Source organism: Cyrtonyx montezumae, unplaced genomic scaffold (assembly GCF_038088225.1).
Source record: "Cyrtonyx montezumae isolate F1298 unplaced genomic scaffold, pur_monq_1.0 scaffold_1, whole genome shotgun sequence".
NCBI classification, from domain to species: domain Eukaryota; kingdom Metazoa; phylum Chordata; class Aves; order Galliformes; family Odontophoridae; genus Cyrtonyx; species Cyrtonyx montezumae.
Window position 1 is genome coordinate 24,225,055 of NW_027071825.1, and position 22,156 is coordinate 24,247,210.

Here is a 22,156-nt window from a genome sequence, read left to right on the forward strand (position 1 = left end):
GAAGCTCAGGAGGCAGTGTCTCAGTCTCAGGGATGTTTTCTTGCAGCACTGTGATTCCCCTCCTCTTCCTCGCTCTGCCTGGCTCTGCACCTTCACCAGCTCTCCGTGGGTTTGGGCTCAGCCTCACACAGCCCTCCAGTTCCCCCAAAACTGGGGGCACGAGGGGAATTACGCAGCCAACAGCCCTAAATGACGGCTGCTGGTCCCAGTCCCACCTAACCCGGAGGGTGCTTCAAATCCCAGCTGTGATGCTTAGACACGGGTTCCTTCATTGCGTAGATTCAGACTTGTTAGGACACCCTGGAGAGCCACACTTCTCAGCCGTGCTCCCAACCCCAGTGCTGGGGTGCTGGATGGAGCCTCGTCCTGCCCCGCTCAATGCTTCTCTCACAGCACGGAGGCTTTGTGTGCTTCCACTTGTCAGTTCTGGGCTCCATCCCTGGTATTAAGCTGATGTCTGTCATATTAAATACTCCAGGGAAATTCGGAGCCTCGTGTCAGCATACATAAGTGCCTCTTGCCAAGTCTCTTTAGTCCTCGTAAATAAATAAGTAAAGCCTATAAATTACAGGCACTCACAGAACCAGAGCACCCAAACTCGCAGGCCGAAATGACAGGTGAGGAACCCTCACCACTGCAATTTTGGGGACCCCAAGGGGATATCCATCCCGTCCCCGTACCACATCTCCCTCCGCACCACCAGGACCGACCTCAGTGCTGCACGCTGGGGAGCTCAGCACAGCCAAGGACCTGATCCAGCAAACAGGACCGACCCTACAGAGTCACCCTGGTGGAACAGCACGGGCTGCAGACAATCCCCTACCCGCAATGTATTAAACCTTGACACGCTGCATTACTTAAGAGGTCTCGGGGAAAATTAAAACCCTTTTGACTGGGTTTTGCAATGCAGGGGAAATTTTAGTGACATTTAAAAGGTTTTTCCTGTGTTCCTCTAATGGGATAAATAAAAAAAAAAAAGGCTTGTTTTAGGCCAGCAAATGGGGGGACAATCCAATTTCCCTGATTCCATCAAGACACTCTTAAAGCATTAGCTTGTGCGGTTTAAAAAAACATATATACAACCACACAGCAGCCTGACCCCTCTGCCTGATGGCTTTGGGAAGTGTCCCAGTGTGCAGGCATTCGCCCTGCCCAGCACCCTGCGTGGTGGTAAGAGGGTCAGGAGGACAGCACAGCGAAACCACGGCTGGGGAGGGCTGTGCAGGGGAAGCACGAGCCCAGTTCATTATTTACAGCAGCAGTCCTCGCCGTCCTGCAGGGCTGTGCTCGGGGCTGGTGTGCAGTGATGAGCTCTTTACATTCGGTGCTTTTGCTCTCAGGTGGGGAGAAATGACATTGACCAGCAGTGAACGAACAAAATCAAAAGAGAGCCCTTAATGTGATGTTTCTAAGTGGCGTTTCAGCTCCAAATAAATAGAGGTTCCTCTTGGAACCTTCCATGTGCAGTTTGTTCCTGTCAGTCATGAAGATGAATGCATCAACACTTGCTTCGAAGGGGCTCAGGGGATGGGTGATAGGAGATGTGGAGCCTTTCACCCCGGGGTCAGCACTGCCCCAGGTCGGTGGCCCACCAGCCCATGCCATCTGCTGCTCCCCCCAGCCCTCCTGTGCCACATGTGCTGCTGTGTGCTGAGATGGATGTTGGGGCCCAGCCAGCTCCCCTGGGCTGATGGGGCAGCAAATGGGGTGGCCCTGCTCTGTGTTGTGACTTCAGCCCCAGCCCTCGGACCAAGCAGCACAGGGGAACTTGACCTTACACTGTGAATGGCGAGCCTGTTCCTCCTGCATCTCATTCACAAACAGAGCATCCCCAAGCATAAATCTGTCTGGTGTAATGTTGGCCACAGTCCTCCCTGGTCACCTCTTGATCCTGCTGCATTTCATTAGGAACGCTTCTGTTACACGGCGAGCGGGGAGCAAGGGCTGTCCGTGGGCTCTGGGAGAGCCCTTAAAGTGGAGATCCGTTCTGCATCTCACTGATTGTATTTAGCTGGCTGTGTTTTAACAGCATTGTGATTCTGCTGAGAAATTCCACCTACCCACAGTGGGATGACCCAAGGCAGCTTCCTCCAGATGGCTTTCCTACCTTCTTCAACATCTGCACTTTACAAAGACTGGTTGGAAAGCTGGCTGGCTGCGAAAGGGCAGCACTAACAAACCTTCTTCCTCTCATTTCTTTCTCTCTTTTTCCATCAAGGGACAGTCCCACAGATCACAGAGAGCTTTCAGAGCCCAACCTGTAGCTGTGTTGGTGGCAGTGCCTCCCCCCAGCAGACGGCTTCGTGCTGAATGCCTGCTAAGTCCAGATTAGCCACAGAGCAGTCGTCGGGCTTAAGAAGCAGGCGTGCTCAGGAGGAAGGCTGCTGTCCTGGGAGACCCGTGCACCTCACTTGGTGAGGCTGTACAACTCCAAGCCCAAGGATGGTTCTGACCATCTGAATGTGGGAAGCTTTGGATTTTATAGAGGGAAGTTTATGAGACCAAAACAAAGCCTCTGGATTCTTTATCCTCACCAGCCTAAAAAAGGAAAAGGAGCTGAGCCATTCCTTAGTCCACAAGCTGTGCCTCTAGCCGTGGTAGTTACTGCCAAGTGCCCACTCCTTTTGGAGCCAGCGATACTCCCAGCTGTGCTGCAGGGGTGCAGGAAGGCATTTTGCAGCTCTTCCTGGGCTGTGCTTACATTCCAGCCATGTCTGCAGCTACGAGGATAGGGTCTGGGAGGCAGGAGCCTCTCTTGTGGCCCTGCAGCTGCTATGGCAGTCACGCATGCATGCAGCATTGCAGCTACCCCTGCCTTGGCTGGAGGTGAAGCCAAACCCTTTTTTTTGGTACTGCTCTAGCTCCACAGGGCTGGTATCTGTGCTTTCCCTTTTTTTTTAATTTCTTTTCTTTTTTTCTTTTTTGTCTCCAATTGACTTTAAAAATTCCACTTTAAAAGAAGAGGTTGTAGTGAAATGCAGGGTGCTAGCTCTGATGCCATTATAGCTGACAGAGATGCAACATCTTGCCCACTTCTGCTTGTGAGCTCAGCCCTTCCTAGGAAAAGCAGTCACGTACAAAATCCTGAGCCCTTTTACACTCTCTTCAACCCAAACCTCAACATCCCAACCGGCTCAGCCAAACAGAGCAGCAGCAGCATCACTCTCAGCATCCCACCTGCTCCACTTAGCAGCCTGGGCAGGCTTCCCTCCCTCCAGCCTGGCAGAGCAGCACAGTGCCTTGCTGCTGGACGTGGATCCCTCTGCCTGCAGCATCACCACCGTGCCGGGGCTGCATCTCAGTCTGCACGTGCTGCCCCGAGCTCCGACAGCCGGTCCCACGCAGGCACGGCGCCAGCAGTGACTTTACAGGCTTTGTGGCAGAGATTATTTAAAGGAGATTAACCCTTCTAAACCCCTTAGATTTTAATTATTTCTGTATGTATTTATAAAACCTGCAGTCTGCTGGTTCCAGGGCACAACTGCCTTAGTCCCCATCCTTAACCTGGATTCGTGAATACACAGCACAGCCATACTACACAGCAGGGCCGGGCTGGCCAGGGGTCACTCCACTTATTTATTCATTGCCTTCGTAGCACAGTTCAATCCGGGATGAAAATGAAACATTATGGTATCCAATTGCCAAGGGAGCTAATAATTAGGACGGCGTTAAAATAACGGCACTGACACCGCATTAATTGAATTGTTTGATTCGGCGCAGCGTCGCTCGCTGATTGCTTCAGGCAGCTCTGCTGTTGGTGCAGCCTGTTGCCTGCCCGTGCTGTGAGCAAGGAGCACCTTGCTGCTCTCTGAAGGGTTGGCCCAAGGCAGGGCTGGACCCAAAGGGATGCTTTGTCCGCTCATCGTTTTGTATGCATGTTAGGTCTGGGCTGATTAGCTCTGTTAGAATTGAGGAGGAGAATGAGAAGGGCGGACCAGAGGTGTTGTAGGATGGGTTACCACCTTGGCATGGCGGCCATAGCCATATTTCTGTTCACTCCAGGGCTCCTGCTGAGAAACTGCAGTATTTAGAGGTGTGCTTAAGTATTTGTGAATGCAAGCAGGATGGATGGCTGTGGGAAAGAAGCAGAACCTAGAGCACATTGGATCCCAGTGATATTTAAAAAACAGGTCGTTCTGAATGCCTTTCCTAAAATCGTATGGTTTTTATTTATCCCTACACCCTGAGCAAGGAAGTAAAAGCAGGTAGAGCCAAGGACTCCATGGGTGGATTTTATTTTATTTTTTTCTGGGAGAATCTCTTTAATATGCACACGGTCCTCCTCTTCTAGCACTGAACGTTGGACCAATAGCAATTAATTTCTTATCACGGTCTTTCTATGAGGTAAGAAAACATTAATGTCTCCATTAGGAGTGCTGAACGGGAGCTCTGCGAGGAGGGATTGATCAAGGGGCATCCCGGGCGGGACGGAGGCACGGCTGAGTGATGTACAACGGAAACGCTCGATGCCTGTGGGTTTCAGGATAAATATCGTTAAGCTAATGAATTTTCCACCACTTAGGGTGAAGCATACAATATTTCCTTTAAGGACGGGTTGTAAAATAGGGAAAAAGTGAAGGTCCCGATATAAATCTGTTCCGTAGCTTCTTACAAAACCGACCTCACGAAGAGTAACACCTGATCCCCCAGCTAGGCCAACCATCCCAAAGGTTAATAGAGCTTTTGTCATGCAAATGGAAGGACCTTCAGCTGGAAGTGCCGGACCCGTGTGCTCAGCGCCGGGGGCACGGCGGGGGAGAAGCAAAGGGTTAAATTTCGGGGCTGTAGAAGCAGATTGTGTTTTCCTTCTATGATGTGGGCTGACAAGACATCAGTATTCTATTCATCTGTTGGGAATTAGGCTGTTAATCCAATCAATGACTCTTGAGCGAGCTGCAGCCTGCCTCCCCACTGGGGAACAATCGGATCAGACGGGAGATTGTTTAAGAGCAGAGCGCGGTCCTGGTGTCAGGTGGAATTTCCAAGCGTTCCCTAGTGAATTGGGGATGGGAAAGCTGTCTCAGCCCATTTATCCTGCCCCTTAAATAACCAGGTATCTGCTAAAGTGATAAAGCAGCACAAGAGCAGAATAGGGAGCGACGAACTTTTATGCGGGGAGGGGGCGGGGAAGCTCCCAGAGAAGGGATCTTTTCGTGTCTTGGCAATGTTGGACTCCGAAGGAAAGAGAAGGAGCAGCTTTGGGCCGTCCTGCTTGCAGCCTGCGAGGTAGCTTTGGGAAAGGCTGGCTCCTTCCAGACCTGGTTTTGATCCCTGTTCTTGGGACGGGATGAGGAAGCCCGTGGCTTCCCGGCAGCTTTTGTATTGTGCTAACACAGTTCTACTACAGTAACACACAGGGACGACACCTGATGCTGGCAGCAACAGACAGCAGCAAACGTTGCCTGGGACAGCCTATAAACACATCTGTACAAACACCCGGCTGTGCTCAGGGCAGCGAGTGCAAATTGGGGTGAAAATGCACAGCCCAGCAAGGTGTTGTTGGTTCTGCAAGCGAGCACAGCCCCTTCTGCGTGGGGATATTGAGGCACTGGCTGTGCCAGGAGCACTAGATGCTGCTGGTGGTGGATGCAATAAATCCTATTGAAATCGCACGTGGAAATGTAGGTGCAGAACCAGTTGGAAAGTAGGGCGATGAGGGATTAGCGTCACGCTGGCCCTCTGAACTCCCAGGGCCAGTGGGTTTGGGTGCATTAGCATTTGCAGGCTTCCAGAGGGAGCAAGCTCCTGGGCATCAGACGCTGCCTGAGATTTCGTACACCTGGCTTTGGAAGTGGAGGGCACCTTCACATTGTGGCACCTGAACGAACCAAGGATGCTCAGGCTATGGGTAGGAAAAAGGGCATCCCCAGAGAGAAGGAACCTCATTTCCCAGGCTTGGCTTTCCAGGGCTTCTGCACCCCTCCTCCTTCCATCATAATGTTGAATCAAACAAAAGCTAATGCAATTTCCTTTGCCTTTCAGTAGAAGATTGTGCTGTAAGGGTCCATACCATTAGAAATGTAATAATTGCTTCTCTATGCAGGTCTAATTTATCTGGGAGGCACTTAGGAGATAGACCTGTGATAGCCTGGTGATAGGCTTTAGAGAAGGGCTGGAGAGGTGATGATAAAGATCTGTCTAGCACCTCCCATCCCCAAGGATGCCTGCCCTTACATGGCAGGGGAGAGGGGCAGCTCAGTGCCAGGAGTGAGCTCGGTACACTGCCAAGCCTACCTGCCTGCGAGATTTAATGGGGGATATAGTGGTGGGATAGCCATACCGTGTCTGGGCAATTTGCCCATCAGGAGGCAACTGATAGGAAAAATCTGGGTGCACGTGGTGTAACACAGAGATCTTAAAGAGCATCATCAGATCCCAAACTGCTCCGCAGCTTAGGAATGCCAGCGCTCCCACCCACAGCGATTCACTCATCAGCACCTCAACTGTACAAACATTCATTTTGTACGTGTTAATGGCACGTGCCCAAACCCGGGCTGCACTGGGGCCACAGGAAGCATGGAAAATGAAAATAAAGGCCGTGGAGGGGCATCCCCTGAGCTGTCCAATGGATTTCAGGCTGGGTGTGTCAGCCCACGTTGCTCAGCGTTGCGTTTTGGGGGCCACAAACATGTAGGCTGGTGGTAGGCCTTGAGCTGCTGCCTTTACCCACAGTCATCTCAGGGATGAAATTTGAGAGAGAGAAAAAGAAGGTGATGAGGTTTAAGTAAATTGTTGGGAAGTTGAAGTTGAAAGTGGAAATAGATGAGGAATTAAACAGTTTTTACAAGCGGAGGGAAGTATTTTCTTGCTATTTTTTATCTCCCTGGCTTGAGTGAGCCTGTGTCGTGCAGCTGCAGAGATTTATATTCACAGCTCCTAAGCACCAGTGCTTGTTCAGAGGCTGTATAATTCCAGCCCTCTTATTCACTCACCTTCTAAAGGCCTAGTGTAAATATTTATCTTCGCTGGCCCATCCACGCTGCTGAACCCGAGCTGTTAAACACTCTTATCGCCGCATCGCTCTTATCTGTGATCCCTGCCGGTACTGGGAGCCTGTGAGCACGAGCGGGCGGCTCCCTTAAACATCCCACGGATGAAAAGCAGTGACGAGAGGGGAAGAACGCCTTAAAATACAAGCGTGTGACAGGGAGAGGTTCCTATGTGTGTTGTTCTCCATCTTGGCTTGGCCACGACGCTCCCACCCCTCCATCTGCAGCTCCAGAATCCCCATCTCAGGTACAGCAGGGAACAGAAATTCCCGAGGAGCGAGCAGCGGGATGGAAGCTGATATAATCCCTCTCCTATAAAACAAAATTGGCGTGGGGAGCCATAGCACCACTTAACGGATAAGACAGTTGGCCCATCTGCGCTCGGTCCATCTTCTCTCATTTCTCTTGCTTAAATTTCTCAGGAGTGCGGAGCAATCCCGTTATCCAATAAGTTGCCCACTGGTAGCTGGATTTTCATTGAGAGACATCTGTCACGGACCTGGGATGTGGGAGGTGCGGGTCACTTGGCACATCTTGTTTTGATGCTATCGGTGGATGCAGGCATTTGTTCTTCCCAAAGTTCTTGGGCTGTTGTGGGGTTTGATACAGGAGTTCCCAAAGAGGCAGCTGCTGGTTTTCATGCCACAGGTTTGGTTTCAGGCTCTGGGTTCTGTTGTAGCAGCAGCTGTGATTTACATTTCCACAATCTGAAAGCTCAAGTGGAGGGAGAAGAAGCAAACAGCCATGACAAATGCCCCCTCTGTCTCGGTGCTTTCTATAAACTAAGCCAACCAACATCCCCATCAGTTTCAGTGGGGAAGAATTAGCGGCTCCCGCTCACCAGCGGACACAGCAGAGATTTTTCCATTTCCCTGGATTAAAATTTGTCACAGAGCAAACAGAAGCAAACAGCATCGCATCAGAGAAGTAGAACAAATGGCACCTGGCCAGCGGTCAGGGGGGAAAAAAAATAAAAATCTGGTGTAAATAAAGTGTAAACAGCGTTTGCATAACACTGGATTAATAATCTCTTTTTTTTTTTTTAATGGCACTGGGGTTGGAGAGATGTGCTGGGACCTGCTCCCTTCTCCAACTAATAAATGCCAGCTCTGAAATAAAGGGCTCTCCGGCCCCGCCGGCGCAGCTCTGCTGAAGCAGCAGTGTTTCATGCAGGCCTCTGGAAGAGGAACAAACGTCTGGAGCATTCCTGGACCAACCCTCTGCTCTTTGCGAGGAGCTCAGAGGCGAAGCTGCCCTCCGGATGGGGATGGCTGTCAGGGTGCCCAGGTCCCGCTGTGTGCCTCCAGTTCCATCCACCTGCCTTTCATCTCCTTCTTGTTGTTGGCTCCAATTTTGACGGCGGCGATGCAGAGCTCGCCTCCCATCCCCCAGCCCTCACACACCCTGCATATTTTAATGCTGCTTCTCCAATAACTCATCCTTGCTGCCCGCCTCTCCTCCCGCCCCGCTCCGGGTCGGTGCGGAGCATCTCGCCCTACAGCACGACTCCTTCCTGGTTTCCCAGCTGGTTGTGCTTAATACCTTTGATATTACCAGGCTTAGAAACCAGAAATCACTGGCAAGCAGTTTTCTGGGTGATTTCCACCTGTTTCCCTGTTCTTTTCTCTGCTTTTTGCCAGCAGGCTGTTGAGTTTGCACCTTAATCCCAAAGATGATGATAATTAAAAACTTAAGTCTACATAAACAGATGCAAATACATTAAGGAGGCAGGGAGCTGAATTAGAGGCTAATCCCAATGGGGCAGTGAAAGCAAAGGGGACAGTAATTCTTCCCCCGTCTGTTATTTCACCTGTCCCTGTGGCAAGAGCAGGGGATGCCCAGGGCTGTGCTGCTGGGCATGGGGATGGGATGTGCATCCCAAAGTGTGGGATCGCGTCCCCCATCTCCACAACACAAGTTCCAGCTCCCCAGGCGTGTCACTAGCCATCGTTCCTCGTGGTTGTGGTGCCCCTTTTCTCACCTGCAGATGACAAGGACTCCCGAAGCACATCAGAAATTATTTCAGCCTCGAGTCCACCGTTGTACAGACCTGAGCGCTGAAGAGCAGGGACCTGTATTCAGCAGGGAGAAAAAAGTGCTTTTCTTCCCTGTTTGCTGAGCTGCACGAGCACCCAGGTGCCTTACCTGTGTCTCGAACAGCTGTGTGAGGCTGTGCTCTCAGTATGCACCTCCAGAGGTGCACTCAGGATCCCAAAGGGTCCCAGAGTAAGGTGGTAGCACTGAAATCCTTCATTTTTCTGAGCTGGAAGTGGTAACACTGTGAACTGGATTATACCCGTGCCGTGATCCACGCGCTCCCGTGCGTGGGCAGGTATCGATTACCCATCAATATGGATTGATGGCAGATGCTGATTCAAAGCCTGGCTGTGAGATAGCTGTGTGGCTGGGGCTGCTGATCAGTTGAAGTATTGCTGTGATTCACCGTATTTATTTAAGGCTGGAATTTACTTCTCTCCCCGTGGCGTTGCTTACACCTCTAAAATCAGGTCTTCTGTGGTCTTTTTCAGGACGGGGAAGGCCAGACTGCACTCCATTATGGTAAGCTGCCCTTCAGCACGGTTGTTCCCTCTTAGCAGGATGGATTTGCAGCTGGATCAAATCACCTCCGTACAGGAAGCAAATTCCAGCAGCAGCATTAGTAGGAAGGGTGGATTTGATTAACCAATGGCTGCCTCCACCTGCAAAGCCTCTGAGCAGTGTGATGCTAAGCTCTGGGCATCCTGGTTACCGACCAGTTTGACACCAGCTGGGAGCACAACAGATAACAGATCTACTCCCAAAGCAAGCAGAGTGAAGTTCCAGCTTGTGTCACTCCTGCAGCCCCGTGCTAATTAGATACAAGATTTTATAGCAATCCTTTTAATTGAAACAGTGTTCCGTCTCTAAATGAGAAAAGCAGAGAGACTTAAGAGGCACATGCAGTGCTGATATGCAGGGAACGGGGAAAAAAAACACTATTTCATCTACATTGTAATTTTTTCCAAAATTAAGACACATCCAGTTATGATTTTACACTCTCTCTCAGTGGCAGTGGCTGTGTAATTAAGGGCATACTTGTCATTCTGAAGCGTTGCTGCCTCTCTCTCGTATCTCTCCACAAGGACATCAGCAGGATGACAAAATTGCTCCGTAGTCCATCAGTCCGAGACACGGCGTTTGGATCTGGATCTGAACGGCCAGATTCCCAGGCCCCCAAACCAGGGCTGTAATGACTGACAGCGATGTGTGAATGGTCCCCCTGTGCTCTTTCCTGTAGGATACTTCATTTTTCAAGCCCTTATCTCTCTGCCTGAAGCAGGCAATCTGTTGTGTTGGTGCTGGTGAACAGCAGCATTTGTCGCTGGGCACGTTCCGAATTTGCAGGCCAACAGAACCAATTTAATTAACGTTACTGCTGCAGCTGTTTCTCTGATCCCCTCGAGCATCCTCTGGAGCACCTCTCCAGGTGTCAAACCCGTGGGTGCCAACGCTCCCAAGCTGCAGGTTTCCCTCCCCGTTCCATTCCACAGCGGATCTGCTCACGCACCAGCCAAATCTCAGACACGGCCTTTAGATAAACGAGGGAATAGTTCTGTTCCAAGCGGCCTGAAACTGAGACAAATCACAGCACAGGCACGAGGGGCCGGTGCTGAGCGCGACGAGGCCTCCGCTTTAATTAGAGGGCTTCCCAGGAAGGGTTAACCCCCCCCACGAGAGTCTGCTTTTAGGGTGCATCCATCCCTTTTTACGAGCGAGCATGGCCTGACAGCTGTCCTTGTGGCGACAGCTCTCCTGATTACAGCCGGCCTCGAACCGCGGGCTGCGCCGGGCGATAAATTCTGCCTCCTCCTGACCCTGGCTTTAAGCGGAGGTTAAGCGGAGGCCAGCGCTCAGCCTCGTCCCGAAGGCTCCGCTCACCCCTGGGACCTGGGTCCTGCTCAGCGGCCTCGCAGCCTCACATCCCCTCGCCTCCATCCATCCTCCCGCCCGCTGGGAATACTGAACTCATCCCTCTGCCGCTCCCAGAGGAAATCAAGGCTTCTCCGAGCGCTGCAGCCACGTGGCCGCGCCGTGGGCAAGCTGTGCGTCCTCACGGGCGCTCCGTCTTCCTTGGGAAGCACCATCTGTTCGGCTCGGAGCGGTGGCAGGGCGGAGGGAGGGGATAAAGAAAGAAAGAAAGAAAATAAAGGGGGGAGAGAAAGAAATTCATCATCCGAACCCTGAGGATTAATGGAGTCACTAGGCGAAGTGCGCTGAATGAAAATTCATCTTCGCCCGTGCCGGTGTCAGGACTGCCGCTCCGGCCCTTGACAAACAGAGGTGCCCAGGGTGCTGTAAATCTGGTGGTGGGGCTGCTCCGTGGGGACACAGCCCCCGTGGGGACACGGCCACAGGGCACGCAGCAGCAGGGAGAGAAAGGGCACCACGCTGGCGGGGTCGGGCTGCAGCTCCATGGCAGCCCGGGAAATCCCCTCTTTGCAGCCACCTCAGGACGTGTCCTCTCTGTTTGGTCTCTGCTTCATCATGGAGCAGCTTTGTTGGAAGGGGTCTGGAAGAGTCGCAACCCCTTGCCACGGTTGCCAACCTCTAGATTGGCATCATCCCCTTCCCTTCGTTTTTATCTTCTTCTATCTAAGCTTCAATCACACGCTGACTTTATTTTAATTAAACTTTGCCGCTCGTCGCTTCGGGTCAGCGCAAAACTGCAGAGTAATGCAAAAGATCCTCTAATTACGACACTTAACGGCGAAAAAGAGTCGGTTATATTGTAAAAGCACCTGAAATATAATTAAAACCGAGAGCCACCCATCCGGCAGGAAAGCAGCTCCAAGCTGAGCCTTAACCCCTCTCTCTCTTCCCCCCTCCCCGCAGCCGCCGCCTGCGAGTTCTCCGACGTCGTGGAGCTGCTGCTGCAGTCGGGGGCCGACCCCACGCTTCGGGACAAGGAGGGCTGCCTGCCAGAGGAGGTGACGGACTGTAAGGCCATCACCTTGGCCCTGCAGCAGCACACTGCTGGCAAGCTGTAGCCGCACCGTGCGGCCGGGACGGTGCCATCGTGCAGCGAGGCCCCGCTCTCCTTCGAAGCAGGCTGTGGAGATGGCAGAGCGTGAGGTCAGGGTGGGCCTTTCAGAAGTGGAGGATCAGGGTTTTGCATGCTCTGATAGATAGAAGGGTTCCAGGGGAGGGAGGGGGGACAGGGCCTGGATAGCAATGTTGTAGTGCTGCTCGCCAACGGGGAGGGCTGCTGGCACGGCCGGGGCCTTGGGGTTGCATTACGGTTTGTTGTTTTTTTTCTCTTGGGTCCAAACAAGATGTTATAAATAAAAGAAGCACAGTGTTGGGATGGTGTCTCTGCCTGTTTGTCTTGTGGGGAGGGACGTGGTCAGCTGGCACGGGTGGTGGTTGGTCTGGGTGATCCTAAGATCTTCTCCAACCTTAGTGATTCTGTCAGCAACTTGGTTCCTGGGAGGCTGTAAGGATGGGAGGCACCCGAGGGCACAATGGTCCTACATCCATCTGTCTGTCCCTCTCATTCTCACCTCACCTCCTTGTGTAGGACAAGTATTTTACGGCTAACCCCTCAGCCCAGGGAGGGAGCTGGGTAACATCTCTGCTGTATCACCTTCAGATGAACCTAGGACAGCCCAGCAGTGCATCAGCTGTACCCAAAACGCAAAGTCACAGCCTGAAGCAGTGATTGAGCACCTGGTGGGAAGGCAGGGCCAACCCAGGGGAGCTCAGGTGTATGCAATGCATCTGAGTGACCAGAAGGGGTGGAGCCAGGACCCACCCCTTCCCAGACCTCATTTAAGGGTTGGCAGTGGAGGAGAGGGGGGATCCTGTTGGAGATCCTTCTGTACCTGAGGCCCTTCTAAGGTAAGCAGCGCAGGGGCTTGGTGTGCAGGCTGGGAGATGTTTTTCAGCTCTTAAGGTCTGTTGGTGAGTTTGGAGCCTTTCCAAAAAAAAAAAAAAAAAAGCAGGAGGAGGGGAGTAAAAATGAGAAAGACGTATATTATTGTTTATAATCTGCTTTATTCAGCCAAACCTTTTCCCCAACAGCCTTGCGGATTGCTGCTTAAATCCCCCGGTGCCTTTAACTACCGATACAGAAAGTGGTTAATGTGCATTCGGGCTAAGCTTGGCATCTACTCCAGGAAATCACTTTAATTGAGAAGCATTAAATGTTAAAATGATTAAAATATATAAAGCCAGCACACCGGTGCCTGCGGCGGGGCTCAGCCCCCAGCATGCCTCACCTGAGCCCACACAGAACTGTGGTCCCCCCCATCTCGGGGCAGACACGTGGGGCACGGGGGGGGGGCAGTGGCCGGGATGGAAGTGCCTGCTGCAAAGCAGCAACGTGTGCCAGCTCTGTGCTGGGATGCTGTGACCGCTGTCACCTCATCCACAGCTCAGTGGGACAAGCCCAAGTCACTCCGTCTCCCTCCTGGCCCAGGGTGCTCTGGGCTTTGCCTCAGCTGAGTTACTGGGGGGGCTGCAAATGGGTTGGAGCAGGAGATGCCACTGCCCCCACCCCAGTGGGGAAGAAGAGCCCAGAGACAGCGGCTGTGGGTGATGTCTTGAGTTTATTAACATCGTGTGCCCTCGGCGCGGCAGGGACCGTACACAGCTCATGCCATGGCAGGGTACAAAGCAGCATCCCACAGTTAGGAGGGGGGGGATTGTATCTCCCCAAAGACATGGCAATAAATAAGATTTGACTCTTTAAATTTTTTTTATTGTTTTCTTTTTTCTTCCTTCCCACCTCCCCCCTCCCCCCTTCTTTTCCCCAGTGAACAAGACTCTCTCTTTCTGGAACTGTACAAAATTTACACGGGGAGGGGAGGGAAGGACATTTGGCTGCGTTGGGTGGGGGTGGAGGACAGCAAGCGAGCACGGCTGGCAGGGGCAGCCCCCCTTCCCCACACCCCTCCCTGTGCCACCCAGGGGCTGGGAGCTTGGCACAGAGCAGCACGGGGGGGCACGGCTGGGGGCACTCAGCGGGGCAGTCCTGCAGCACCAACACACCCAGCTTGGGGGCGGCCTGGCCGTATGCTTTCTCGCTTTATTCCACATTTATTTGTAATTCCCTTTGCTTTCAGCCTCGGGCAGCAGCGTGATGTCACCGACCGCCACCAACCACGCACGTCCCCGAGCACAGACCCTTTTTCCCCACCGTTTTGGGGTGCGTTTTGGCGATACCCTGCAGCAGAGGCTCACCCCATGCTCACCGCCGTCTCACCGTGCCCTCGGCCTCTCAGCCTTGAGGCTTTTCTTCCTGCTGCAATCCCTCCCCGCCAGCCAGCGAGGTGCAGCGCTGCACCGTAAGCACTCCTGCACACCCGGGGATAAATCACGGCCCTGCAGCCGCAGCGCGACAGCCCCGCTCCCACCCGCCCAGCGCTGCAGCCAGCACGGCCCTCGGGCCGGGAGAAACGCTCTGAAACGGACCCTTCTGCTGTGTAGAGGCTTTGCCATCCCTGATTGTCCTCCCCTCCTGCACACGTGGCTCTCCACCGACCAGGAGGGCCAAGGCGGGGTGACCCCCCACGTCCTCTCCGTGCTGTGCGCCCGCACCTCCCTTGTGCTTACAGCCAAAGGCACCCGCCCCATCCCGAGCCCCAGACATCGCCGTTGCCCCACGGATGGGCGCCGTGCCCCCACGGATCCCTCCGGCTCCGCTGCCCATGGGAAATCCTGGCACCATCTCGCATCTCCGGCGCTGCGCTCGTGGGCTGGGGGAGCACGCAGGGGGGCCGGGCCGGGGGCGGGCGGTGCTTAGAAAGGGGGGTGATCCATGTCGTCCAGCCAGGAGGCCGGGCTGGTGGGAAAGTCTGGGTACCCGACGCTGCTCCCCGTGGAGATGTCGGAGGTGGGGCCCCCCCCGGCCATGGCGCGCAGCGTCTGACTCACCCCCTGTGCCCCCAGCCCCATGCCGCTGTCCATGGTGTAGTCCAACCCGTTGAGCAAAGGCGGGTGGGACGGCAGCGACGAGATGCTCGACGGCGACTGGGGGAGCCCGTAGGGGCTGCCGTCCCGCAAGTCCTGGTACGGCTGCCCCGTCCCGTCCATGGCGAAGCCGCCGTTCAGCAACTGTCCTCCTGCCACGTCGCCAACGCTGCCGTAAACCCGGTTGGTGTGGCTGAGCTCGGAGAGGATCTGATCATCTGCTGGGACAACGAGCGGAGCGCGTGGGACGTCAGCAGCGCACAGGGAGCCCCGCGGACCCCCCCCTCTCCACACCCCTCGCCCCACTCACCGCGGAAGCTGAGCTCGCTGTCGCTGACCCCGCAGTCCTCGGCCGAGCTCTCCTTCTCCAGCTTGCCAGCCCCGCGGCTCCGCTTGACGCTCTTGTAGAACTGGCCCCAGCGGTGCCGCCCCGCGTCCTTCTTCAGCCGCTTCTCCTTGGCCCGACGGTTCTGGAACCACACCTGGGCCGGGCAATGGGGACGTCACCTGCAGCCTGGCATGGCAGCACCCTGCGTGCCAGCACCTCCCACCCACGCCAGCTGGCACCCGTACCACCCAGCAGCCCTGCCCATCAGGAGCCCTGCAACAACTCCACGTGCCATCATGCCGGCACCCGAGTGCCCCATCTGCCAGCCACTGTGCACCCCAGCAGGCCGTGCAACCCAGCACTACGGCAGTGCTGCAGCCTTACTGGATGCGCACCAGGAACCCCGGCACCGCGCAGCCCGTGCACCTGGAGCCCAACCCAAGCCCTGGAGCAGAGACGTGCCCCCGGTCCCACCTGCACCACCCTCATGTCCAGCCCCGTCTCGGAGGAGAGCTGCTCCCTCACGTGCCGGGCGGGCTTGGGGGAGTTCTTGTAGGCGTTCTTCAGCGTCTCCAGCTGCTTGGCCGTGATGGTGGTGCGGGGCCGCTTAGCCCCTGCCTCGGAGTCATCTGGGAGCGAACAGGCGATGTGAGCAGCAGTAAAAACACGAGCTTGGGGAGAGGGGGGGGTGGCATAAAACACGAGCCTGAGGGCCGCGTGCCTACCGTTCTGCTTGGCAGTCTCGTAGTCCTCCTTGCACACCAGCCTCCCGTCCTCCATCAGGTAGAACTCGTCGCCGGTGGCCAGCTGGCGGCTGCAGATGATGCAGGCGAAGCAGTGCAGGTGGTAGACGAAGTCCTGGGCTTTGCGCACCACCTGCGTGGGGGGGATGCCCTGCTGGCACGCCGTGCATTTGGTCCCGAAGCGCCTGCAAGGACAAGCGGGCGGCCGGGCAGAGTGAGCCCAGCAATCAGGCTAATTACGTGTGACACCTCACGCGGCGCGGCTTCGTCTTCGTCAGCGGGAGCGGCTGCCCTAATGGAGCCGGGGAAGGGTTGAGTTTAATGGTTCTTTTAACTAATGCTTATAGGCTGCCTGATTTCCCCCAGCAAGGACAGTACATATTTCATCCACATTAATACCAAATAAATTAATTACACCGCCCCGCTCGCATGATGAATCCCAGATTAATGCAGAATGATGGGGCTCTTACGCCGTAATGACAGCGCGGCGGTGCTGCGCCGTGCCAGCGGGGTGGGCATGGTTGGGTGTGCAAGGAAAGGGCTGAGCAGTGGGGTCACCGTCCCCGGAGGTGTTTGGGAGCGTGGCACTGAGGGACGTGGTCCACAGCGGGGTGAGTTGGGGCTGGACTTGGGGATCTGGGAGCTTTTTTTCCCAGCCTTAATGACTCTACGTGCTATGATGTGTGGCCTTTGGGGCAGCCTCGGGTGAGCAGACCTCGAGCTGGTGGACCGAAGGAAGCACCGTGGGGCTATTGATTGGGGCAGGGTGACCTCGGTGGGCCCAGCACTGAGCTCCCACTGCCTGTACCATCCATCCCCGCACCTTTTGGGCACCTGTGTAAGTGGCTTTGGGATTGTCAGGCTGCATTTCACACTGCTGTTTTCAGAGAGAGGGATGAGGTGCTGGCACTGCCTGGGCTGGCAGCGGGCATAGGGATCCCCAAAGTGGGGAGAGGTGTAGAAAACATGCTGAGCTCTCCCCCCCCCCCAACTCTGTGCTGCTGGGCTGGGAACGTCCTCCCGGGATTATGGCCACGTCATCACCATCCTGTGGGCTGCCCCGTGGGGATGAAGGATGGGAGACGCAGTGCCAGCCCGTAGGAAAAACCCCAACATTCTACCAGAAAATAGGGACCGGGAAGTCCATTTCTGGGGGATGGGGGAGAGATGGAAACGGGCTGTTTTGTTTTTCCATGCGGTAGATGAGCACGGGGCTCGGAGCAAAAGCAGCGGCGAAACGAAGGGAGGTTCGTCCCGCGGTCCGGAGCAGAGACAAAAAGGAGGGATGTGGGGAGGAGGGAATAATAAAGTGAGAAAAATGAAAATAAAGAATTAAAGTGGAAGGGAGTGAGGGGAGGAGGGGATGGAGGGAAAGGTTAGAGAGAAAAAGAAAAGAAGAGAGGAGCGGAGCGCTGCGCGGACGGCTCCTGCCCTCGGGCTCGGAGCGCGCACGGCGTCGCGGATTTCACGGCTCGGTCGCAACCCGGCAGCGTGGGGGAAGGACGGGGAGATGGGGGCACCGTCCCCGCCGTACTCACTTGAAGAAGTCCTCCTTGCAATAGACGCTGCCGGCGCGGGCGAAGCAGCGCTCGGCCAGCTGCATCTGGCAGTCGGCGCACTTGAGGCAGGAGCTGTGCCAGTGGCGGTCCAGCACCTTCAGGATGAACTTGTCCAGGATGTGCTGGCTGCAGCCGGCGCACTGGGGGATCTCTGCGGGGACGGAGGGGGAGAGCGGCCTCAGCAACGCCGGCACTGAGCGCCCATTCCCTCGCCCGCGATACGCGGCCGCAGAGCGGAGCGAGCGCCGGGGAGAGGGGGAAAGGAAGGGGAAAGGGGTAATGGGGGAGCGAAAGGTGATCGAGGGGAAAGAGGATGGAAAAAAGGAGAAGGGAGAGGGAAGGAAAAGTGTAGGGAAAAAAAGGAGAATGGAAAGGAAAACGGGAATGGAAAATGGAAAGGAAAGCGGAGGAGGAAGGGGAGAAAGGGAAAAAGGAAAGGGAAAGAGAAATAAAATGGAAAAAAAAAGGAAAGAAAAAGAGAAAATAAAAGAAAGGGAAAAGAAGAAAGGAAACGAAAAAAAAAAAGAAGAGGGAAGAGGGAAAGGAAAAGATAAAAGGAAGTAAAGTGGAAAAAAAGAGAAAAAAAGAAAGGGGAAAAAAGGAAATGAAAATAGAAAAAGAAAAGGAAAGGGGAAAAGAGAAAAGGAAATAATATAAAACGGAAAGGAAAGGGGAAGGGGAAAGGAAAACAGAAGAAGAAAAGAAGGGGGGAAAAAGGAAAGGAAAAGAAGATGGAAAAAGGAAAGGGAAACTGGCAAAATAAAAGGAGGAAAAAGGAAACGAAAAAGGGAAGGAAGAAAGAAAAAGGAAGGGAGAAAGAGAAGAAGGAAGAGAAAAAAGAAGAGAAAGATAAAAAGGAAGGGAAAAAAGAAGAGAACAATAAAAATGAAAGAAAAAGAAGAGAGAAAAAAGAGAAAGAAAAAGAGAGAGAAAAGGAAGAGAAAAAGAAAGGAAAATTAAAAAAAAGGAAAGAAGGAAGGAAAAGGAAATAAACGAAATAAAGGGAAGAGAATAAGAAAGTGGGGAAAGGAAAAGAAAGAAGAAAGAGAGAAAAGGAAAAAAGAAAAAAGAAAAGAAAGAAAAATAAATAGAAAAATAAAGGAAAAAGACAAAAAAGGAAAAAGGAAAAAGAAAAGAAAAAAGTAAAAGAAGAAGGAAACGAATGTGGAGAGGGAAAGAAAATAAAGGGAATGCAAGAAATTAAAATGGAAGAAAGGAAAAGGAAAGAGAAATAAAAAGGGAGAAAGGAAGCAAACTACAAGGAAATAGAGACTGAAAAGAAGGGGGGAAGGAAAAGAAAAGTGAAAAAAAGGGGAAGGGGGAAAGGGAAAGGGAAAAAGAAAAGTAACTGCAAGGGGAAAAATAACCGAAAATGGCAGAAGAGAGGAAAAGAAAATAAACATAGAAAAAAATAAAAGAAAGGAAGATAAAAGGGGGGGAATGGGGAAAAAAGGCAAAGGGCGCAGCAGCCGATTACAGCGGGGCCGTGAAGACGTCGGGGCTCGGCGGTGGAGCAGCGGGGTCACCCCGACGGCACCGGGGCCGGGGGGGGGAGGAAGGGGGGAGCATCAACAAACGGCACCGATGGGAACCCCCCCACGGCCCCGCGGAGCGACACAGCCCCCTACGGACGGGGGCCGGGGGGACACGGAGCGCGTCCGGCAGAGGGATGGATGCGTGTGCCCGTGGCACCGCGGGGGGGTGAGCGGCCGACACCGCTCCGTTGGGCATCGCTGGAGGCAGCGGCACCTCCGCGGGTCGGGTGCGGAACAGCTGCGGTGGGGGTCGCGATATCTGCCCGAAGCAGCTCCGGAAATCAATGCGTATATGAAGAAAATCATCATCATCATCGAAATAATTGTGCGTTTGGATTGGTTTTACGATATCTGGGATATTTTCATTCGGTGTTACGCATTTGCACGCGCACATATGTATAGACACACACATCTAGGGGGACAAACCCATCCCCGGTCTCTTCCCCCACCCCCCCCCCCTCCCACTGCACTGCGAGTTGGCAGCAGAGCCCGGTGGTTTTATTCCAGCTCCGGAGATCGATTTCTCCCTTATTTCTTCTTAATATCGTTGTTATTTTAACGACCTTTCCCGACGATGTGTTTGTTTATTTCTCGGTCTGTTTGGTTATTTTCCTTTCTGGAAGGTGCTTCGGGCAGAAGTTTGGGTTCAGAGGAAGATTCGACAAGCGTCTGCCCAGCTGCCCACCCCTCCCCCCCCCCGCGAAGAAACAGCGTTATTAATGAGGGTGGCAATTAGCGCGGGCCGTGCTGGGGGGGGGGTCATAGCCCTCCCCCCCCCCCCCGCAGCCCTCGGCTCCCCAACGCCGAGCTGAAGTCGATGCAGAACGTCGGGGTTAAGGCAGAAAAGCGCTGTGCGGGTCCGGGGTGGGGGGGGGGGGAAGGGCATGGAGACGGGGGGGGGTGGGTGATGCGATCTCACAGCGATGGAAAAAGCGAACGGCAAAGGGTGCCCACGGCTCTGTGCAGTGCGTGGAGAGGGCCGCAAAAATCAAGTAAGATAAAACAAAATAAAATATTATGATCGTGATAGACCAGCCCTGGGGGGCGGAGGAGGGGGCTGCAGCCCTCTCCCTCCTCCTGGAGCCCGGCCAGAGGCCCTGTACTGATGCCCCTATTTCTCACCGCACGGTTTCCCGCAGAGCTCGGGGATTGGGGGGCTCTGGTTCCCACGGAGTCCCGCAGCCCGCACTGCGAGGCGGCCCCACGCACCCCCACGGACACCCCACCCCCCCCGAGCGGTGCCACGGGAACTTCCACAGCACCAGCATCGCTATTTCGACACCGATTTGTTGCGCTTAAACACACGAGAAGAGCAACATCTCGTTCGCTGCTCCCTGGTGTGCGGGGGGTGGTGGATGGGGCACAGCCCCCCCCCACTCTGCAGGACCCCCCCCACCCCCACCCCCCCGCCGTGGGACGCTCCGCTTCTCCGGATCCGTTTGCGAACGGGGTTTGGGGGCAAGGCGTAACGGCAATAATCGATGATAACGCCGATAATAAATACGAATGCAAGTCAGAAATGATAACAACGGTAACAAACACAACCGAACCCCGACCGGCGCGGCTCGCCCCCACCCGCGCTCACACAGCCACAGCGCGCGGCCCTCCCCGAGTGGGGGGGGGTAAGTGGGGGCTGGGGCCGAGGGGGGAGAAGACCACGGCACCGCTCCACCTGTAGCTCTGCAGCACGTACCTACGGATGCGCGTACGGAGACATGAGAGGCGGTTCGGGGCCGCGTGTCGCGACACACGACATCAGCGGGGGCACCGCTCGCAGCCCCGCGCGCACACACAGCCGCGGCCGCGCTGACCGCCCCGTCGGGCCCCCCCACCCCTCCCTCCCCCGGCTCTCCCATGCAGCAGCGCTGCCGCACACACGGGGAGAAACGAGAGGAGGGGAAGCGCGGCCGTGGGGGCAGCGGGCCGCAAGGAGAGAACGGGGAGGGGGAGAAGAGAAACGCGTCCTTACGTTGTACCGGCACCCCGAGGATCTCCGGCAGCCCCTTGACAGCCCCTTCGGCAGCGAGCGCTGAGCTTTGCATCATTTTATTGGCCCGGGGGCGGCGGAGGGGAGAGAAGAGGGAAGGGAGAGGGCAGCGGGCCGGCACACGGCCGCAGGCAGCACCGGTTCCCGCAGCAGAGCCGAGCCGAGCCGAGCCGAGCCGAGCCGAGCCGTGCCGGTGCCGGTGCCGGCCCGGGCGCGGCGCCGCAGCTGTGCCGCCAGCAGCGCCCGCCTCCCATTCATTCCCCCTGCGGGGAGCGCGCCTGACGTCACCGCCCGCAGGGGGCCGTGGGCGGGGCCTGCCGCCCTCCGCCAATCGCCGCCCGCCGCCCGCCGCTGGGGGCGGGGTCTGAGCGTGGAAAGGGGCGGTGTTTAATGTTTGGAGGGCGTGGCTTGTGGGAAAGGGGCGGGGTTTGATGGCGCCACGCCCCGGGAGTCCGAAGGCTGCGGAATCGCGACACGGGGCTGTCGTGCTGTCGTGACATAGCGATGCCGCGGGTGGCCGAGAGCGGAGAGGCGGAGCAGAGAGGCGCGACGCCGTCGGGTTGGGGCCGTTCGGTGCTGGTGAGCCGGGCGCGGGGATGCCGAAAATCCCCCCACATCTCCCCCAGAGCCCCGCGGGGCACGGGGCCCTGGCACCGAGACCCACCCTGGCAGCGCGGATCCTGCCCGCGGCACACACGGTGCCCGCCCGGCGGGTCGGGAGGAGCGGTCCCGGAGCATTGGGACGTACGGACAGGCGGACGCACGGACATCTCCCCCCTCCATCCCCTTCCCAAGCCATTCCCCAAAACGCCGCTGCCGGACTCACCGCGCTTTGCCCCCTTCACCGCCCCCTCCCCGACTCGCTCTGATGGATCCTTCTGCCCCAGCGCGGCCCCTTCTCCCGTGGGGGTTCAATTCTCATTCATCTTTCTGTTCCGTCCATCAGAACAGACCCCTCTGCCACCGCCCTCGTCACCCATCCCCGCAGAACGGCCCCGACCCCCCCCCCCAGCACCTTCCCCGCACCACCTCTATCCTCCCCCCGCCCAGCACCGCTCTGTCCCC

General features: G+C 55.5%; 2 protein-coding genes across 2 annotated transcripts in view; one reads left to right on the top strand and one right to left on the bottom strand.

Annotated features, from left to right (window-relative positions):
- The window catches only part of ACBD6 (acyl-CoA binding domain containing 6), a 63,356-nt gene extending 51,007 nt beyond the window's left edge, over nt 1-12,349 (top strand). Inside the window, exons 7-8 of the mRNA XM_065744721.1 lie at nt 9,518-9,548; nt 11,862-12,349. Coding sequence (XP_065600793.1) covers nt 9,518-9,548; nt 11,862-12,016 — 186 coding nt within the window. The 3' untranslated portion in view covers nt 12,017-12,349. The remainder of the gene's footprint in view (nt 1-9,517; nt 9,549-11,861) is intronic.
- Nucleotides 12,350-14,768: 2,419 nt separating this feature from the next.
- On the bottom strand, nt 14,769-21,164 carry LHX4 (LIM homeobox 4). The gene is made up of 6 exons (XM_065746771.1): nt 21,074-21,164; nt 17,549-17,720; nt 15,993-16,195; nt 15,742-15,896; nt 15,250-15,421; nt 14,769-15,157 (listed from the first exon to the last, which is right to left on the bottom strand). Exons 1-6 carry the CDS (start codon nt 21,147-21,149, stop codon nt 14,769-14,771), a joined length of 1,167 nt encoding a protein of 388 aa, XP_065602843.1. The 5' UTR covers nt 21,150-21,164.
- Between the last annotated feature and the right edge of the window lie 992 nt (nt 21,165-22,156).

What these genes read in the sequence shown, in the direction of transcription:
- LHX4 (XM_065746771.1), bottom strand. Translation starts at nt 21,149, where the DNA reads ATGATGCAAAGCTCAGCGCTCGCTGCCGAAGGGGCTGTCAAGGGGCTG. An exon ending in TGCAAGGAGGACTTCTTCAA is followed by an intron (nt 16,196 to 17,548) that starts GTGAGTACGGCG and finishes TTGTCCTTGCAG; the next exon opens with GCGCTTCGGGACCAAATGCA. An exon ending in TGGACATGAGGGTGGTGCAG is followed by an intron (nt 15,422 to 15,741) that starts GTGGGACCGGGG and finishes TGCCCGGCCCAG; the next exon opens with GTGTGGTTCCAGAACCGTCG.